Source organism: Chamaea fasciata, unplaced genomic scaffold (assembly GCF_029207755.1).
Source record: "Chamaea fasciata isolate MVZ Bird 193981 ecotype frontalis unplaced genomic scaffold, bChaFas1.0.hap1 SCAF_3, whole genome shotgun sequence".
NCBI classification, from domain to species: Eukaryota; Metazoa; Chordata; class Aves; order Passeriformes; family Sylviidae; genus Chamaea; species Chamaea fasciata.
The window spans coordinates 64,465,012-64,485,405 of record NW_027094088.1 but is presented as its reverse complement, the minus strand read 5'-3'; the positions used below and the strand labels follow the sequence as shown (position 1 = coordinate 64,485,405).

The window sequence follows — 20,394 nt, the reverse complement described above, 5'->3', positions numbered from 1 at the left end:
GAAATTATAATTGACACCAGCCACAAATACAGTATCAGTATTTAAAACTATAAAGTTGGGCATGATATGGAGTGCTTTCTCAAGCGTTTCTCTTCAACCTAATTTTTGCTAGTAGTCAGACTTCAGTGAAATCATTCTCTTTTTAAACTCAAAGGTGTTACTAATACTTTTTAAAAGTATAATGCTGATTCTTACTGTAGGAAGGTCCTATATAAGATGGACTCCTCCATGAAAGTAGAGATTCCTTCACATTCTGCAGTCCTACTCAAAATCAGCACTAAAGCAAATTAGATTCTTACTATAATCATACAATAGATTATACAGAAGACAGAGTTACTGTATGTTCTATTTAAATCTCTGTTTATATTAGTATGGTGTAAATTGTTAAAATAAGCTCAGGGCTAATAGAGAAGCACCTTAATTGTCCTTTAAGTTACCAAACTTGAGTTCCTTACAAACACAAAAGTCACAGCAGACCACCACCATTACTCCAAGCCAGCAATTTTTGGAACAACATTTCAGTAAGCATGGGTAGGTAAACAAGAAATCCACCTCACTGCTGCACACACTCATCTTTCCTTTTTCACTCTGTTCATTCCTTAGGCAACACACACACCAAGCCAGGGAACAAGGCATTATTTTCTCAGTCATTAGATAGCCTTAAATATCTCTTAAACACATGTAAGTATTCTTGGTCTTAATAAGAGAGAAAAAACTAACTAAGAGATCATACATCCAGAACCGCAATGCTCATGTTGGAACACCCAGTGCCACAATCAATCAGATCTTGCAGACTCTTCCGTCCATTAACAAATCTTATTAGGGAAAAGAGTGCTCCCACAGGGAAACAAGGCTCTGCCTGCAAAGATGCAACCACAGGGCAAAGACCAGGCCTGTCATCTGGTGAGCACTGGCTTTCATTATAGTGCAAGAATGTTATCTCCTCTGGATAAACAAAAATGTTTCCTCTGGCTGGAATGACAAATCCCTTTGAAAATGTCAGATTACCTCATTGTAGTTTTAATTGCTATTGCTAATCAGGAAGAAAAGAAAGCACAGGAAACAACTCTCTTAGAATTGCGTATGCGGCACATCTAATTTTAAAAAAGGTATAACAAGGTACAGCATCACAAATTAAAGAACAGTCAGAATTCTGCCTTAAGAAGTCCTTCATATAAAGGCAACCAGAAGTTAACATTTAACACCAAAGGAAGGAATACCATATTTTAATCTTTTTTTCAATTGACTAAGACATTTTCTCAACATTTCTAATTCTATCAAATTAAGCATTTCTCATTTTTTTATATTTACAGATAAAAACTGACAAGTCACTAAGTAAGATTTATTGCTTTCTTTCCTCTACCTGACTGCCTTTCCCAGTAGGGTAAGGAATGAATATTTCAGTGCAAAAGCAGAAAACGAGAGCAGAAAAATGAACAGGGACAGGCCGCTTTCCTGCTCTTCAGAACACTGAATAGAAATCCTCTCAGCACAACAAATGTTGATTTGATTTGGGTTCAAAAGTGATCTGCTAACAAAAAAGAACTCTTTCAGAACAACTTGCTCCAATACCTTCTTTACTGAAAGACAATCCAGGATTTTTGCTGTATTTACATTTGTTTTATTTTTACAGTGAAAGACTAGAAATGCTACAAAAATTGAAGAATTCCACCTGACATAACAGAATACTTGAAACAGTGTAAGCTGAATTCTGCCACTCTCTCCAATACCAAGTGATATCACACCTAACTGCCATATTATTCAAAACCATTTCCTATAACACATTTTCAGTGTTTATGACAGCTGGATAAATTACCCAGATGCTGGCCTTAATTCATCAGCAAGTAGTACTTTTACAATTACCATCACCTTGACAGTAGCAGGTGGCTGTGAGTTTTATTTTATTCAGTCCTCACTTCTAGCTGAGTTCAAGTCCTTTATGAATATTCTGTGCTAAAAGGCGAGGAAACAATTAATAACATTTCTGGAAACAAGCATTGTAATGAGTCACATCAGTGTGATCATCAGTGCCAACAGAAGAAGCCAAATGGCCTTCAAAGAGGACTTTCACAGCTGTAGAAGTATTTTTGTATATCTAGATCCACAAGCGTCAAGAGTTTTGAGCATTTTCCCCAGGAAACAGACTGTGTTCAAGACCAATTTCCCAGCTCTGGGCCAGGCCTGGTCCTGCTGGACTTGAGCATGTGAAATGCCACACCAACATGAGCCCACCTCCAGCCCAGGACTGCACCCAATCTCAAGTCATCCGACCAGGATACAGAAGAGGAGGACAGTGCATTCAAAACAAGTGGCTCCACTTGAGGCTACACCTACAGTAGTGAAAGGTCAGTCAGAGCTGACCAACATAAATAGCACACACTGACACCAGTCAGCATCACACCTCACCATTCTGAGTTTTGGGAAGGCTCTCCAGTTTGCAAGTGTAACGTCAAACCCAAAGCACCTTTGCCCATCTGTACAACTCTTCTCACAGCTTTTGTGAGAAAGTGAAACAGTGATTGTAGGAATATGCAAATGACTTACTGGAGAGATTCAGGCAGCTTGTGGTATCTGTGAGGAACCACTCACCTGCAAACTGCAAGAATAACATGTGTCTTTTTCACAAGTTGAGGAAGTAACAAACATGAGTAGACTTTTAGATTTGTACGGCCCTTTCCAGAATGATCCAGTATGCTGGTCAGCAACTCGTAGAAGAAAGTTCATATAAAAAACCAGCTTACTACATAAATTAGATTAAAAAAAAAAAAAAAAGAAAAGAAAATCCCTTCTTTTATTCAATTAGCTTTTTTTTTTTTTTTTTGTGATGCTTTCACTGGCAGCAAGAAAATTAATTTTCTTTTCTAGCTGCCTGCTGTACCAAAGAAGTCACATAGTACCATGAAGAGTAACCCCTCTGTGGAAAAGATTGTAGAGAACTTAATCGAATGGAAGTAACTGGATTAGTGAGAGATTTCCAGATTTCATTCAAATGGATACAGCAAAAATCACAAACCCCTTCAAGTTATCAGAAGTAGCTAATGCATGTAATTACTTCAGCTATTTTTTAACTAAAGAATTTCTAAGTAGATACACTGTGTTTGAAAATCTTATTTTAGAAAGGCCAGAATTAAATGGTACAAACTGTCAAAAAAGAGTGCAAGGCATAAACCAAAGGAATAGTAATGTACCGTAAGTTTTCCGTATCTTACTTGCACTTTCAAACTTTAAAAAGAAGGCAGGAATTGCTAGATAGCTACAAAATTTAAAAATCATAAAGAAAGACTTTGTTCCTGTTATATTTGGTTATTTTCCTTTGTACTATTCATGTGTATTTAGGATTGCTTACAAAGACAAGCTCCAAGAACTATTTAGGAGGAAGAACTTTAAGACCACAGGAGAAAAAGCAACTGCTCATTTATCTACTAATGTCAAAAGAGTAAGTTTTTTTTAAAGCTCATGTATACTTGAACAATTAGAAGCTTAGCTACAACCCACTAGCACTGGAAAACTTATGAGCCAACCATTTGATAATATCCCTGCTGCAATAATTCAAGAAAAGGCGGTGATGAATGCAGTAAACAAACTGCAATGATTGCCTGTAATAACAAAAGGAATTTGTTACTTACAAAAACCTTTGAGAATTCCTCACCCCAGACTCAGGGCAGCTTTAATTTTTCAAGAGGTGCGATAAGCAGCATGCACAAAGAGCAAGGAGTAGGATTCACTGCACAAGTATGAACTAACTGAGCACTGGCACCTGGCTCCCCAGGCCCCAAATACAGGTAACAAGACTCAACCCTCCAAATATTGTGCTCAAATCTTAAGACTCTGAAATACCACACAACCCCAAATACATAAATAATGAAACAGCTCAGTGTCAGCAAGTCAGTGTCAAAGATTTGGGATGCCAACTTTGTATCCTATCAGCAACAGAAAGCCTGGAACTGCAAGTCTCCAGTCAAATAAAGCATTTGTTTCAAGCAAGGACAGACAGCAAACTAACAGGCATTAAAAGTGTCAGAAGCCATGATGGAGGACTGAGCCCACATCTAAGGGCTAATGGAAGTTTTAAATCTCTGTTTTTACACAATATCCACATAAGAAGAACAGGATTTTAACCCGCTCCATACGAATTAACACTATGGTATGTCTTGCTTTGAGCAACAGGCACCACTGTAAGAGACACAACTGTACAACTAAAGTATGAGCAGACACTAGCACTGAAAAACTCCTTCCCAAAGCCCCTCTGTCCCCAACAAAATAAGCCCTCTCCAACCTGTGGAAGTCCAATATTCATATGTTTGGATGCTGGTGAGAAGCCCTAAGAAGCAACTCATAGACTAACACCAGGCAAGGATGTCAAGAGTACAGAATTTGTCACATACTTTGTAGTCAGGTCTTCTACAGTTCAGGAAGATGATAAATGTATTTGAAAGTATACTGGATGTAAGTGAATGCAACTGAAATTAAAAATATGGCATATGAAATGGAAACTCATTAAATTGTGAAGTGATACAGAAAACATCTGGATTTCATCTTAAGAGGTTGGTGTTTTTCCTGATTAAGGAAACAGCTGCCTTAGTAAAATTACTCATATCCAGCAGTAACGAAGAGTATCTTTTAGCTCAATTCTTCTGTTAAGCCACAAGCATCTGCTTCCTAATTTTCTTTTTATTTAATCTTGTGTACCCAGCTCAAGTGCTGTAACAACAAATTTAAATAGCTGCCTCATTTTATATCTTGCAAGTTATCATGACTAAACAAAGAACAGCACTTTGCATACGAAACTTTCCTTTCAAGCAGGTGACCATTGAGAGGTGATTTTTAACACCATCTGTGTGAAAGCAGGGGGTGGGGTGGAGGAGCCTAATAAACTGCATGGGGAATCAATAATTACATCCTCAATGCAGCATAAAGTGCTTTCAGAAGATTCATTCCTAGGCTTGTAAATTTGACTGTATATTTTAAATCCAATACCATTAAGTGATTTAGAGTGATGCCTTCACTCTAAACCACACTCCTAGACCAGGGTGGCAGGCACAGAAAATGCTAAAATCACTCTGTGTACATAAAGGGAATTCTATTTTCTTTTTAATGGTAACTCAGCAGCAAATGGGGAGCTCTTTGTTTCAGCCAGTGTTATGCGACACTTGCAAGTTTCTTCCAGGCATTAATAGCAAGAGTTTTAAAGATGGTTATCAAATATGCAAGTATAACAATGTGAACAGGATACCAAGGGTCCTGCTTTATTTGCTCTGCCATTCATTTTTTTCCTGACTCCATTTACTCACTTTAATATTTCACTCCAACACCAGAACAACAGCTTAATGAAATTACTCTCATCAGTTTAAATCAAAAAGGTCCTTGGACAAAAGGGCCCAAGACTAGGGTCTCCCATACTCTGCCTTCTCCATTGAACCAACGACTAGCAAACCTAAGCAGCCCACTGAGCAAATGGAAAAAAGTAACTACTCCTTCATTTTGCTCTGCTTGCCCTCAAAAAGATGGTCTTCTTCAAGTACCTTATTTAGTCTTAAAATACTTGTGATGATGACTGATTAAGTCAGGTACTTGTATTGCCTCATTTAGAGGCTGGTCCTCAAATGGTTAAAATTTACACTGATGTGGCCTCAGAAAAGGTAGCACAGAGCAGCAGTTCTCCAGCCAGCTCAGGGTTTGCTCTCTCTGGAGTTACTCCCATTGCTCTACAGCAATTGTGCTGAGTCTGCAGAGGTAGTGCAGCAGCAGTAAGGAAGAAAAGCTTTCCTTTTCCCTACTGTTTTCCTGCAAAGTGCTCCAGATAGCCAAGGGCTGTGTTTTCATGAAGCTGTGAGTAGAAGTTCACAGAAGGATGGCTGAGGTTGGAAGAGACCTGTGTGGAGGGAGCTCTGAAAGTCATCTGGCCCAACTGTGCTGCTCAAGCAGGGCCACCCAGAGCCTGTTGACAAGGAACAGAAATGTGTATAGACAACTTCTGAATATCTCCAAGGACAAGGACTCCCCAGCCTCTCTGGGCAATCACTGCAAATCACTGCGGTGCCCAGTCATCCTTAGAGTAAAAACGTGTTTCCTGATGTTCAAAGGGAACCTCTTGGGTTTCAGTTTCTGCCTGATGTTTAATATAAAGATTATATGTATATTTTGGCATTAGGACATGGGCAGGGCAGTGTCACAGTACAGGCCTAAATGACTATTGTCCGAGCTGTATCTTCAGTAGACACTACAATGAGGTATTTATCAAGAGTCTTGTCTTGTTACTAGTGGTTTGATTTAGAATGAAGCAAGCAGCAGACTGGTAATAACAGCAACAATAATGACAACTAACAACTAGTGAAGTACATGTAATGCAGGCTATGAAAGGATTACCACAAAGAACAAAGTACAATGAGAATCCAAACTGACAAATTTGAATACTCAAGTTTTAAAAACAAGCCATGATTTTAGGCACAGAATTACAGAGTTCCAGGCTTTACACAGTCTTCATTAAACACAAAAAGCCTAAGGAGTTAATTTGCATTACTCTGATGTCCTTTTCCAGAGACCCTATGCTCCTCTTCATGCACAGGCAATTCCACATTCCTCTGCCCATTAGTTTGATGTGTTCATGGATACAAGAAGACTAAATTAGATTAGACAATACTATTTTAGAGTGTCTGTTATAGTCTTTAAACATATAGAAAATATAACGAGTATTCACTGGAAATCAGTATTGTATATTATGGCTGTCCCATGTTTAAACAGTAAAGTGCTCCTTTTAATCCTAAGACTATGATTCAAGTCAACACAGGAATTTCCAGATTTTGTGATCACAGATACTGGAAAAAAGTAGAATGATCACAAGTACAAAGACAGTGCCAACAGTCCCTCTGTTAGATCTACAGCATGGGTCACTTATGAACAAGCCTTTGGACCACAAAACTCTCTCATTGAGCTTTCTCTACCACCAGCAGCTTCAGACTACTTCCATCTCACTTATATAGATATATGGGACAGAAATCAACTGTTCTAGCTGTTTCAGCCCTCAGGTTCCAGTGGATTCTCAAAGTACAAATCAACTTGTTTTGGTAAATTCCATTTAAAAAAACAGGATCGAGAAGGTGCCATTTAGGTAAGTGCAGCTTGGATTTGCAACCGTGTGAACAGCTGCGCCTGACCCCATGACAAGTGAGTTTGGTAACACCAGCAGTTGCATTGATGCATTCTTAAGTTGCTATTTTTCAAGGGGAAGAATAGGTTAAAATTTGGCGTACACTGCAGCTTCCTTTCCTCACAACCCCTCTGACACACCATCTAGATGGCTTTTTATATTAATAATGTATCAAGAAAAATCTTCCTCTATATAGCAGGACAAAAAAGATGATGGTTTCCTAACTCAGTGCTTTCTTTCTTATTACTGAGATTTCTCTGACAGACAATAGTCATTGAATTGTCTGATGCATAATGGACAGGATCAAAATGAGTCTGAATAAAGTGCTTGTATATTTTCCTCAAATTAAATACAAGAGATGTGAACTCTTGTAGCTCTTTTTATGTACGCCAAACAGGAGGCTTCAAGAGAGAAGAACTATGATTTAAGAAGCAGCTTTTATGTTGTAAGTTAAATCATCAGGCAGACTAATTCAATTCCTCTCTGTTTACTGTAAGACTATTTCTCTTACTGGACAAGCCATAAAACTAAAGTGACTAAAATAGAAGAATTTCCAATTCTTAAAGACTTAGAAACAAGTCCTCCTCAGAAACAAGTCCTCTGACTGAGCAGCAGAGCTGCCAGCACGTCAAATTTACGAGCAATTCAATTGCTTCTCTGAATTTCCTGCAGTTAAAAGTTTTTTTTATTTTTTTGAGCCAAACCTCAAAGCCATTCCTGTAATCAAACAGCCATAAGTTGTACTCTCTAAAGATTAACACTATTTTTGAATGCAGCACGTATTTGAAGGAAACAATGGTTGGAAGTATTCACAAAGACTTCAAGAATGCATATTAGCATGTGTACATTGCTTTCCATGCCCTCACTTGAAGCAAGAGGAATAAAAGAAAAGGCATGACAACCATGTAAACTCTGTCCATTTTTAACAAAACTCATTATGTGGCTGTAGTATTTATTTTGTTCTTTAACTGAACACTTCACATAGCTACTTCTAGTGAGGCAGCCTTTCAGGCTTCACTAAATTATTCCTATATTTAATAGCACGTAAGTTAAAAAATTAGAGTACCTTAACTGTAATTTCAAGTTGGAACTAGATAGGAAAAAAGTCTTCAAAATATGATTTAGAAAAAGGGCATCTTAGTCACCAGCTCCACTCATTAATTCCATTACCAACTGTCACAGTCTATCAAGAAAAAAAATTATGGCTGAGTAAGTCCTTTTCGTTATCTCTGTAAATCTTTACTTTTGACCTTGGGTCAGTTAATAACCGTATTAACATTAAGATAGGCCCTTCAAGCAAATCAGAAAAGCTGATGGCATTTAACATTGAACTAATTCTGCTCAGGCATGCTGAGAACCACCACTGTAGTTTCCTGCAGCAGTGTGGCCATGATGGCCCAAAGCATTATAGCAGTTGTAAATCTTGCCTGGAATCAGGAAGATTACTTATTCTTCCCTCTAGAATATAAATGGAAATAAAAGCAACTCCGGAAAGAAAAGGCTGAGCACAGACTGAACAATGTTTGTAAGAGATACCCTGCAAGCAGCAAATGCTGATGAGAAGGTTTCAGTTATTCACTAGTTTTGCATGATAAAAGGAAAACGATTGAAATTGTCTGTATACTATGAATAGTGTTTTTAAGAACAAGTTGGGGAAAATAGCATCCTTTAAGAAACAGCATTGTAAGCCGCTGACTTTGTTCTGCAGCTGTTAGTTTGAAGAAAACAACAACAACAAAAAGAGATTTTAAAGAGAAACGGAAGGAAGTGAAGTTCACAGCATACCGTTTTCACATGATGATCCTTTGGATCTATTGGACTGTTAAAATCATCTAGTCAAGCTTGCAAAAATTAAGGACAACTTGTCCCCCAAGGGACAACACAACTTTAAAGCAGTAACAGGACAGAACCAGCTTCCAAAAACAACTAGTATGGTTATTTTGCTTAGCCTGCAAAAGCAGATGATTGCCTAAAGACTGAAGCAAACCAGACACATCTAGTTCTTTGGATGAACTAGTTACAGAGTATTTTTGGTAGTTCAATGCATTTGAAACATCAGAAACAACAGAATTGGCCCTTTATGCCAGAAAGAAGACAGCTCTCTTAATTGAAGGTTGACTCTACTCCAGTAACACTGCTGCTGGAGTGATCTTCCTTGTTTGCTTTAGAGTTATGTCAGTTTACATAAGACTTGGATGTTAAAACAAGCTTGTGAGCCTCCATGTAGCTGAATGACAAGTCCTTTCATACTGTACTGTTTTAATTAGCTACTATTTGATGAGTTCATCAGGGTTGGGTGGGTTAATGTAAGCAATTAGAGGTGTTGAGTAAAGACTATCAGAGCTAAACACATCAAACAAAATCCAAATTCTTCAGAATATTTTGCCACCTCCTGACCTCTCTTGTATCTTTTGCTTTACTAGGAAATTAAGCAGTCAGATGGCTGACCAGCTAACACCTATGGGAATACAAAAGCTTGTATACCTGTTGACAAAAGACTTGCAATGTAAATAGTGAGCTAAGAAACTTAATCTGATGTTTAACTACATCCTAAATTATTTTTTTCTTGAGGAAACCAAGCAAGATTTGTGTGAGATGCTGGCACTACGTACCGCTCCTCCTTTTCAGCTTTCAAATCTTCATGTTCATCCTATTCTCAGTTTTTGGCTTAAGAAAAGTTTGCAGTTTGCCCAATTCTGTGCCTTGGGCAAAATAAGCCCTTACATTTACTGATTGGAGGAAAACAAAAAGCTAAAGCTCTGCTTAGGGGCAATCACCTGCCAAAGCCACAAATTCCCATTGGCATCTATCATGCTGGAAGTGGCACAGGATTTTTCATGTGCACATCTTTTCCAAATTCCTTCTCAGTCTTTTACACATAGGGGAGAAAAACAGTCTGAGTATGGCAGAGGCAAGCTTTTGGCACAGCTGATACAGGAACTGGACTCATTTATCAACCACATTTAACAACAGTTTACAACTGTTGCATTTTTACAAACAAATGGCAAACAAACCATGTGGCTCTTTCTGCAGTTTTTGAAAGGTGTGGGAGAAAGCTCCCTACTCACCTTACAAATCTTTCGGGTTTCTTTTGCCTGAAAATAACAATTGATCCTGCCAAAAAAACCAACAACAACAAAAAAAACAAAACAAAAACAAACAAACAAACAAACAAACAAAAAACAAAACAAAAAACCACCACCCACAGGAAAATTAGCACTCACCACAAATTGATCCCAAGAGTTGGTGCTAACTTAAAGCAAATGAACCTTGTTTGTGTCTGTTTCATGTTTGATCTGCTGAGCAAGATCAAAGGAGACCTGTGCAAGTGCTAAAAGAGTATCTCTTCCTCCTGCAGCAAGGATGCCATTATTTCTACCTGTTGCTGGAGATACAAAGAGAATGCAAGAGCAGGAATGATGTCTTTCTGTTTATGATTTCAGGCATTCAGTTTTCTCAATGATCTTCGGTTAGCTTGAAGCAGCAGAATTGGTGGTGACACAAAGTGGTGTTTTGTAATGAATTTCTATTCTGATCCTTTAAAGAGCTAATTGGATAAGAAATTTCCCAAATTTCATCATGCATTTCTGTTCACTCATATTGTATTTAAAATACTCAGAATTAACTATTGCCTACATAATTTTTACTAGAAGTAATTTAAATTTTTGGAAAGAGATATGACAGTAGAAAGATTCTTTACTAAAGTCAGCTTTGGGACTCTGACGGAATATCTTCCCAGCTGCCAATAGAATCAAAAACGTGGTATTCTTCTACTGGATGGTTTATGCTTTTATCTTCTCTAAGCTAATAAGAGAAGGATGTTATCACCTACTTAACTCCCAACTTAATGAAAAGTAACCTCAGACTCAATCTACGGAGACAAAGCACAAAATGGAATCTCACATACACTGGTTATACATCGTGAAATATTTAGATGAAGAAATGAAGAGTTACTCCACACCCAGAGTAAAATAATATTTTCACATGTACCTTTTTTTTGGTAAAAAATCAGTACAGTGATTCAGTAACATCTACTACTTATCACCTAATTGAACTTTTATACCACATCCACAGAGAGATATACTTCCCAAGTATTTTACATAGCTCAGAATTTAAGCAGTATAAATTAATGCTGATCTATTCCCACTGTCAGCATCGAGATATTTTTATGTTGCTTTCATTTGCAGAAAGAAGTAAAACTCTTCACTGTAGTATTATACATAAAGATTGTAATTTAGATATGAATAGTATATTTGCTGTATATTGTAACCATATGTTGTACATTTTCTGTTAAATCTGCAGAGCAACTCCACCACCTCTTCTTGCAGCATGTTGTTACTGTCCTTTTACTCTTCTATATTATTACAACTGCATTTTGTGCTACAAAGTGACAGAACTGGAAACTGAGATAAATAAAAGAGAGAAATATCTTGGAAACAGCTTCTTTGCAGGTGCCTGGTGATTCTGGACAGACTGTTAATAGCATGTAATTTCTTCTGTACAGTATATCAACCCACATGCAAAGAATTCTTCTTTAGGGTCTATCTAGAACTGCTGCTGCTCAAAAGGAAAGCACTCACATTACTATTTCTGATAGACATTGTCTCTCCAACTGTTTTGTAGAACCAGAATGAAATGAAACTGCAGGAGCTAGTTGAAAGCCAAATCCTCAGAAGAAACAAACAGCTCCCTCTCAGCTGCTTGAATTCTACTTAATAACATAGCTCATGAGCTCGTGTCAAATACACCAGCTGTTACAGTCACAATCTGGTATTTCTTAGGTCTCATTATCATCCATTCTCCTTTCTAGCAATTTACCATCAGCCCACAGTAGTGTGGAGGTGAGCAGGGATTTTAGTTAAAATTAATATAATGAGCAATGAACTTTTTGGTTATTTCCAAAATCAACATATGAGTGCAAAAGCATGTCAAATAAGTTTACCATGGAACAAAGCAAATTTTTCTGTTGTTTGGAGAAAACTCCCCAAACAAACCCTTTTCTGCTATGCAAATGGAAACCACTAAAAGTGAAGTTATGTAAACTTAAGAAAACGTAAGTTATGTACGGGTTGGAGCTCTAAACTGATGTTTCTCAGACCAAAATCAGGGCTCTAATTCCTGGTTTCATGGCAGGCTTAGTTAGGGCAGCTGCAGCAGGCTGTCACCACAGCTTCTCAGTCCTCTGCTGTGGGTATTGACACTGACAGACAAACAAAATGATGACAGACAAAGAAAGCAAAACATACCCACTGCTGGACTCCAGCAGACAGCAATTCACTGAATTAAGGCAGATTGCCACTATTCCCACTTTACATTAGCAGAGTAGCCTTCGGGCCCTCATTCTGAGGCACAAAAACTGTTGGTAATGGCAGCTGATTGTGTGCCTGGTGGTGGTGCCCGACTGCGGGGCAGGGGCAGAGCCTCCATCAGGCTTCAGGTACTCAGAGCCCAGAAGCAGCTCCCTCGCAATGTACGCGTGGATGCTATCAGTAACCCCACAGCAGAGAGGGAAGAGAAGGAAAACCTGGAAGCAACATCTTAATTAAGTGCAAGACCGTAAGTCCTCATCTCTGTTACCATTCTTCCAATTTTCCTCAAAATTAAGCGTGGGGCCAGCTTGAGCAGCACAGTAGCACAGAGCAGCTGAGTGAGTAGCACTGGGAGAAAGGGAACAGAAGTATTAGGAATGAGAAAACTTTTGGAGTAAAGGGAACCTATTTGAGAGAGATGGGTTTCATCAGCAGTGACAGTGTAATTGCACTGCAGGAACTTAAGAGACAGAAATAGAAGACTGAAGGGCAGTCTGCTAGCAACAGCAGAACGGTCTACATAAAAGAAAATCTTAGGAGTCAAGGTTATCTCCAGAATGTGAATCCATAGGGACTCAGCAGTACATTTTGATGCCGCTAGCACAGAAAGTGAACAGCATTAGATTTATTAAAGGTGGTGAAGAGACTGAAATAGTAATGGAGATTACAGACTGTGATTGTAGGAAACAGAAGAGATTTAAAATTTCTATGTCCCTGAGTAGGCTGTTAAGTGCTACATCAGAGCTGATGTAAACCTTGATTTTACGCACTGTAATGACCGCCTTCTGCAGAAATTCAATCTATAGGAGAAAAAGTAGCTCTTAACTTATTTTGACATATTACTGTCAACAGGGGCCATATGCCCCATTTCAACATATTGTTCTAAACAATAAGTTCACTTTGGTAATATAAAAGTTTGGAAAGAGAATCAAGATGACCAGCTGAAATGAACTTAGGAAGAAACAGCCACACGGTTAAATTGCTTAGAGATGATTTGGAGAATAAAAGGTGAGGTTCAGAGTCAAAAAGTTCTCAAATCAAAAGGTTCAGATGATTTTTACCTTCTTTTGGTATGACTGTAAAGAAGGTAATGACAAATAAAACTATATTGAGTCCAAGTAAGGAATATAGAAACTGATAATGCTTGATAAGTTAAATGAACTCTTAAGTCAGGCTAAATGTAATTTTGAAGTGTTTAAAGTTTAGAAAACAGAGAGAAATATGAGGCCTGCTAGAGAGCCATGAGAAAAAACAGGAGATGCCTGTTTAAAAGAGCATAGTGCATGAACCAAAGCCATTGCCAAAGATAAATTTGCCCATGTTTAGTTTTGCAGAGCCTAGGCATGTTCCCATGCAGGAAGATTCTTCAAAGAACAAGTCTAATGGACTATTGCAATACTGAGGCTGGACTAGAAGATCTTTTGAGGTCACTTCCAAGTCGAATGGCTCCAGGATTCAATGAAATATTAAGTTAAAAAATCATAAATCTATAAAAATGAAAGAGAGCATAAAGATTATTTCAGAGCTCTATAGGAACTAAAACATGATACCACCAAAATGCTGATGTATTGCTTAAAGTGGCAGCAGATGGATGGTAGGTGGGAAACAGGACCCAAATCTGAAAACAGGGCTGTAGGAAACTACAGGCAATTGAAGTCTTCTAGTCTGTACCACACAGGGAATTCTACTGCCAGTCTGTGAAGATGATTAAGGAGTAGTTAAGTGGCATTCATGGAGAAGTGATCAAGCTGATACAGTATGCCTGGAGTTTCAAACAGCATTAGAAATGAAGCTTCCCAGACATAAAAGGAAAAGTCCTCTTGTTAACTAGCGTCAAGTTAAGTAAGAGGAAGCAGGAGATAAAACATGTGGTCAGTGCTCATACTTGGTGAGATAAGATCCCCAAGGCACATACACTGGAACTTAATCACGATTTGCAGAAAAGGCCAATACCTTTGTATAGGTGACAAAAACTTAATTCTCCTACCATTCAAGACTGCTAAATGACAGTTTTGGGGTTTTTTTTGTATTAATAGAATTTAAATATTCTCTCTGAAGAGACACATCTACAAGAGAGGGAGAGATAGAAAGAACAGCTACAGCTAAATTCTGCAGAACGTCTCAGCACCATATGAAGTCAGCAATCTTCTGTGGTCAGCCTGGCAAAGGCAGTTCCAGATCAATAGCATCTGCATCATTACTTCATGCCTGCTCCTCATAAGTAAGATACCTCTACAATCACTGAGGGAGGGTGGTTTACAGTGAGCAATGATTAGATCTATCTGAAGTCAGACAGGAAGCCAAGATCATCAAGTGAGGTTGAACAGTGGCACTGTAACTCCAACTCTAACTGCAGATATAAACCAATTAAGTACGTCATAACTTTTTTCCCCACTTAATTTTTTTTAACCTCTCATTAACAGCCCGTAGAGAGTAAAAGATGAAACTCCAAGTCCAACACTTATCATTGTGAAGAACAGCTCAGGTTTTTTTCTTTGGTGGTTTTTTCTTTTTGTTTGTTTTGGTTTTGGAGTTTTTGAAGTTAATTTGTTTGTTTTGGTCTGTTTTTGTTATTCCTTCACCCTGATAGGAATAAATCAGTGTTCCTTCTCACATGTTATCCTACCACATTAAAAAAAAGTACAAATCTGTTACATTTCTGCTTCATGCCACGGAGAAGAATGGCAATATAAGCATTTTATGCAGGAAGAACAGCTGCTGCATCCAAAATATTTTAACTCTAGGGGGAAAAAAAGTTACTTATGCCTTCAGAAAACATAAAAGCTTCAAAGGAATCTGGGAAATTACCAGTTGAATCTGAAACTCATGTGCTCCTTATTCACTTCAGAGAATTTTGGATTTACTTTTTTTTGCTGCTTACACAAACAGCAAATCACAAGCTCATTCTATTTCTCCCTATGCAATGTATTCCCTGATTGTGGAACCAAGCTTCAACTAAAACAGTCCCCTTATTACTTAGCTTTAGCAGTGCCTTTAATAACCAGTTATGAGTAAATCAGAACCTAGAAACCTGACTGGACTAAAAGCAGGGCCACATATTTACCATGACTTTCAGCACCAGTATCACAGCTATTCCGAACAGTGAAAATCACAGTGCTCAGAAGCAATGTTTGAAATCTCCATGAATTCCATGAAAGATCTTAGTTGCTGCTAGAGGGTTCAGTGTTGTTCTCCTCCAAAAGTTAAAAATTATCTCCTTATATGACTACATTTGGAAGTGTGACTATCTGGGTCTGCAGAACAGAGGACCTTGCTGCATGCAGTACTCCCGACCCTTGGTATACCAGAATTTAACAACAAACTAGTAAGTACAGCAAGGAAGTTGTAAAACAAATTCCTCCCTTACATTTTATTTTTCATTTCAAAACCAAAAAGTTACTTAAATGAGGAAACTTCTAGGATTCTAAGACATGTCTAGTACTTAATCAAGGTTTAATTTAAACAAAATGATAAAGAAAGTTTGAAAAGACTCTTCCAGTCCTATGGGAAACACATTACAGTTTCCTAAAGATACTTTAATGCAAACAAAAAAAAAGAATCAGTACTAGCAGTGCTTTTGAAGAGCCAGGCTTACTTTCAATAATCATTTACAGCCAGTGACTTATGGAAAAAAATATCAAGAAAAGCATTCACATGCAGTATTATTATAGGGGCTTAAAAACCCAAAAGAAACCAAAAAACAACTAACAAAAAATTTAAAAAGAGCAACACTTAAACAGTTACTTATCTTAAAATCAAGTTTTCTGATATTTGTAGCTATTTTACAAATGAAATTTACATTTGACTGAAACTCTTTCTGGCTTGAGTTTAGACAGTTACCATAGTGAAAAAAAAGAGCATATGACATTTCTAGCACTTTTAGGTATTTCATATTAATTCCAGTAAGGTAGAAATTGTAGGAAGTTTAAAAGAAAGTGTCTCATGGCTCTATTTGCAAGTGAGCAGCACATATAGTTATCAAGGGGTAAAGTATTCAATCTGTTCATTTCTAGAATGATTCACATTGGTGACTTTATCTAAATGAACTATTATGTGAGCAGGATGTTTTAGGAACTACTCGGTATGATAGCAAATTCTTTAATCGTGATTAGTTAGACTTACAAATGATTATGAAACATACAATGTGCTGCAGCTTTGGATCATTACCCATGGAAATGTAATTCAAAAGCACAAACAATAATTATTTCCATCACTCCTTCTACCGAAACATAGCTTTCTTCAATTAGAATACTGGTAAGTGAACACAGCAAATATAAGATTTTTTTTAATAGTTAATCTGATAAAGAATTAATTGAGCTTTTAACCGAAGAAGTTTAATCCTTCAAGCAGTGTGCATACAGATTGTGCCACCTTTTTAGGAACACACAGTAATGTAATGGACTAACAGATTACTAAAGATATATTTTCTACATTGGCAGCCAGCCTCTGGGACCCTCAGGCCTTTCCACACCTCACAACAGCAGCACAGAAGAAGAGACCCACACAATCCTGGAGAACCTCACCCTGCTGCATCCCATTCTTTCCATTGGCAGAGGCTGGCAACTGCCACAGCATCTTGGGATTTAGGAGACAAATTGTGAAATTTCCCCAAATCTGATGAAGGCAGAGCATGCTGAATTGCTCTCTCTAAGCCACCAGAACAGCTGTTTAGGGACATCACTCTGTCTTGGACAGCAGATGTCTAACAGAGAGTGTAAGAACCAGTGGCAAGCATGCATGATGCAAGAGCTGGGCACCCTCTTTAATAGCACACCTCTTCTCTGTATGTAAGAGACCATTTTACTTTCATTACCGAGTCCATCAATCTTAGAATGGGCACTAGCATCCATTATCATCAATATTCCATTGCAAAGAGTTCCACTTAATTACCCCTTGTGTGAAACCCTTTCTTTTGCTTCAGATATCTCCTCATTTCATTTGTGCAAGAGTTCTACTGGAATACAAGTGCTGCTTTCAATCTAGCTGAAGAGGAGGTGGTAAAACTGCCTCTCTGAGGATGAAAGAATGGTTGAGGAGCAATGACTAGGTGTTATTTAGGAGAAACTATACACGCTGATTGAAAGTGAGACTGCACACGAACAGAAACAAGACATAAATCATCAACATACACATAAAATCACCAGCACTGATTACAAATGATTAGGGCATTTCTTGGCAGACAAACTGCCACATGATGTAAAGGCCCATGAGCATTCATCTATCAGCTCGTCTGCCAAGAAATATCCTCTGCTTCTGTCAGAACTGGTTAATTAAAGTGTACCAATAGGTTATGCTAGAAAAGTCCACATCTGTTTCCCAAGAAGACCTCCAGTGAAAAGAGAAAAAAAATAAGTAAAACAACACTCAGCAAAGATCCAGAAGCCAGTTCCCAAGGACCTCTTAGTTGTTTCCATTACTGTTAAGTGTCTGACTGCATTTTCCCCTCTCCTCAAAATTACAAGACAATTCAAATAATAAAACCTGTGCATTTAAAGAAACCAATGTCTTTTGCATACCATCTACACTCAGCACAGGTCCATCTGAAATAAGCAGCTAAGTCTAATTAAGACATAAAAGTGTCATTGTCTCTTTATAACTGCTTTGTCAGGTACATGACCCAATAGTACTTGCTAAAACAACTTTAACATAATGATAAATTTTAACAAAAAATAATCACGCACCGCCATAGAATTTAAGTAATTTAAAGTACCAGGTTCAAACCAGAACTCTACCTAGTATTTGGGAAATTTACCTATGAAAAAAATTAACTCCCTTGAGTTTGTGGAGTTTCCACCAGTAATTGCTTTGGATTTAAGGAATGATAAATTCAACTTATGGTTAAAGAGTATTAACTTGTGTAATCCTGCAACAAAATACTACTATAATCCACAGACAGAAACAAGAATTTAAACTAGTAAGATGAAAGGCTTTTCAACTGCCAAGCTAAAACTTGAAAATATTAGAATATGTGTCACTTAAAGCAGTACGTGTGAGTCTTTTGGCCTTCTCCAAAAATATTACACAAGTAATTGCATTTAGACAAAGCTCTAAGATGAAATTGCATCTTCGTTCTCTCCAGAAACTATGACAGGCAATAGAGATTAATGGGTTATTAATGCTTTAAAGACATTCACATGTATAGGATTACAGCTGCCTTTTCTTTCTGATCATGTCTTTTCCTCGCGAGTTGAAGCCTGAGGTTCAGGTAGGCAAACAGAAAGTAAGAGTTTAAACAAGTTCAAGGGTACACTTGAAACCAATTTGGGAAGCAGGAAGCTGATGAACCAAATCAGCCACCACCATAAAGTAGGAACTCCATAATTACATACTCTAGCATGAAACCCAGTAAGATGTACTGGGTGTGATTCCCACTTAGGAAAAAACCCTAAATACAACTTAACACTTAAATGAAGTAATAGCTTTAGGACTTATGCAAAGCAGCAGTAATAGAAGCAAGAAGACCCATTGGACTGGTCTCTGCTGTACAAGCTATTTTCAAAGTTTTAAACAGTGAATAAATGAAATTATTTAATTTGGATAAATAAAATTATTAAACTTAAATTTAATGACTTATCCAGGTAATGATATGGCAGATAAACAATCTTACTTCTTCTCCTGAAAGATAGTAAGCTGCAAGTAGTCCACCGACGAAACGAATGTTCACTTCAAACACGGAAATTTCAGCATTCTGTTGAAATAAACATAAATTTATTTCTATAGAGGATTGTTTGGTTTGTTTCTATATACATTTTTTATATATATATATATATATATATACACATATACATATACACATATACAGGCTTTTAAAGCACAACAGGTGTAAATAGCAAAACACAGAAGATGTAGGGAAGGCCAACCAAGAATTTAAAGCATTTCTTTCTCTTCCTCACTTTGACAAAACATCCTCTTTGCTATCCTCATCCTGCTCAACTTCATCTCTTCGGCTGGGCTATAAGGCTTTCTCTAAATCCACATATCTAAGTACTTATCATTCCTTGCAGATGCTTCAGCATTTGGCCAAAAAGTTCTCTTGGATCACATGTCCCACACTACCCCCCCTTACACCATCTCAGACAGATAAGCATTGATCAAAATGTCCTATCAAGTGTTTTCCTACTTCAGCCTAAATGCAGCTTACTGCAAAAAAGAAGGTAACATTAGAATTAGTTGATTATATGCTCATGAAAAAAATGTAATCATTGTGTGTATTCACAAGGAAGATGACGATCTTTCGCAATTACAGTGACAGCCCTTTCCAAGCTGGCGTGGAAAAATCTTTTGCCAATGGTAAAGACGAGGTCCAGCCAGTATCTATCTCAAAACTCAATGCACATTCTTCCCTGCCTTTTTAAATTCAAGCATAAACGATGAATCTGTCTCACATGTTTTTGATCTTTACTAAGCCAATTCCAATTTTATCCCAACACATAGCATTTAAAACACTCGAGGCATTCAGTTAAAAAGTTACTCTAGTGAAGTTTCTTAATTTTTGTTTTTTTTGTGTGATGTTACTTTTTATATTTCTGTATTTCTGCAGAAAAAGGTACACAGCAATGTCCCAAAATTTTGGGCACATAAAAAAAGCGTCTGACTTTCACAGGTTCTGGGTTGCTCTTGCTTCTACTTAGTCAGTTTTCCCTTTTCTATTTGCTGATATACACTATAGCTATATTTAATATAAATCAATGCATGGTGGAGCTGATGGATTTTCTTCTGAAAGGCTTGCAGACTCCTTTCATTCAGGTAGGTTTTGTGCTTTTCCAGTTTAAACATTCAGATGTCAGTTTATGTGGGAGGGAAGAAGCTGCTCCCTGTTCTCCATGGATTTTGAATTGTAGTAAATGGCCTTTACAGAACAAACAAACAAACCAGAACCAGGCTACTTAACAGAAATATTACTTAATGCTTTTCAGTTTCCAAGGTGCTCTGATTAAG

The 20,394-nt window shown here is 37.6% G+C and overlaps 1 protein-coding gene across 1 annotated transcript in view; it reads right to left on the bottom strand.

The window, feature by feature from the left end:
- The window catches only part of MAN1A1 (mannosidase alpha class 1A member 1), a 141,944-nt gene that overhangs the window by 65,634 nt on the left and 55,916 nt on the right, over positions 1 to 20,394 (bottom strand). Inside the window, exon 4 of the mRNA XM_066179325.1 lies at positions 19,064 to 19,144. Coding sequence (XP_066035422.1) covers positions 19,064 to 19,144 — 81 coding nt within the window. The remainder of the gene's footprint in view (positions 1 to 19,063; positions 19,145 to 20,394) is intronic.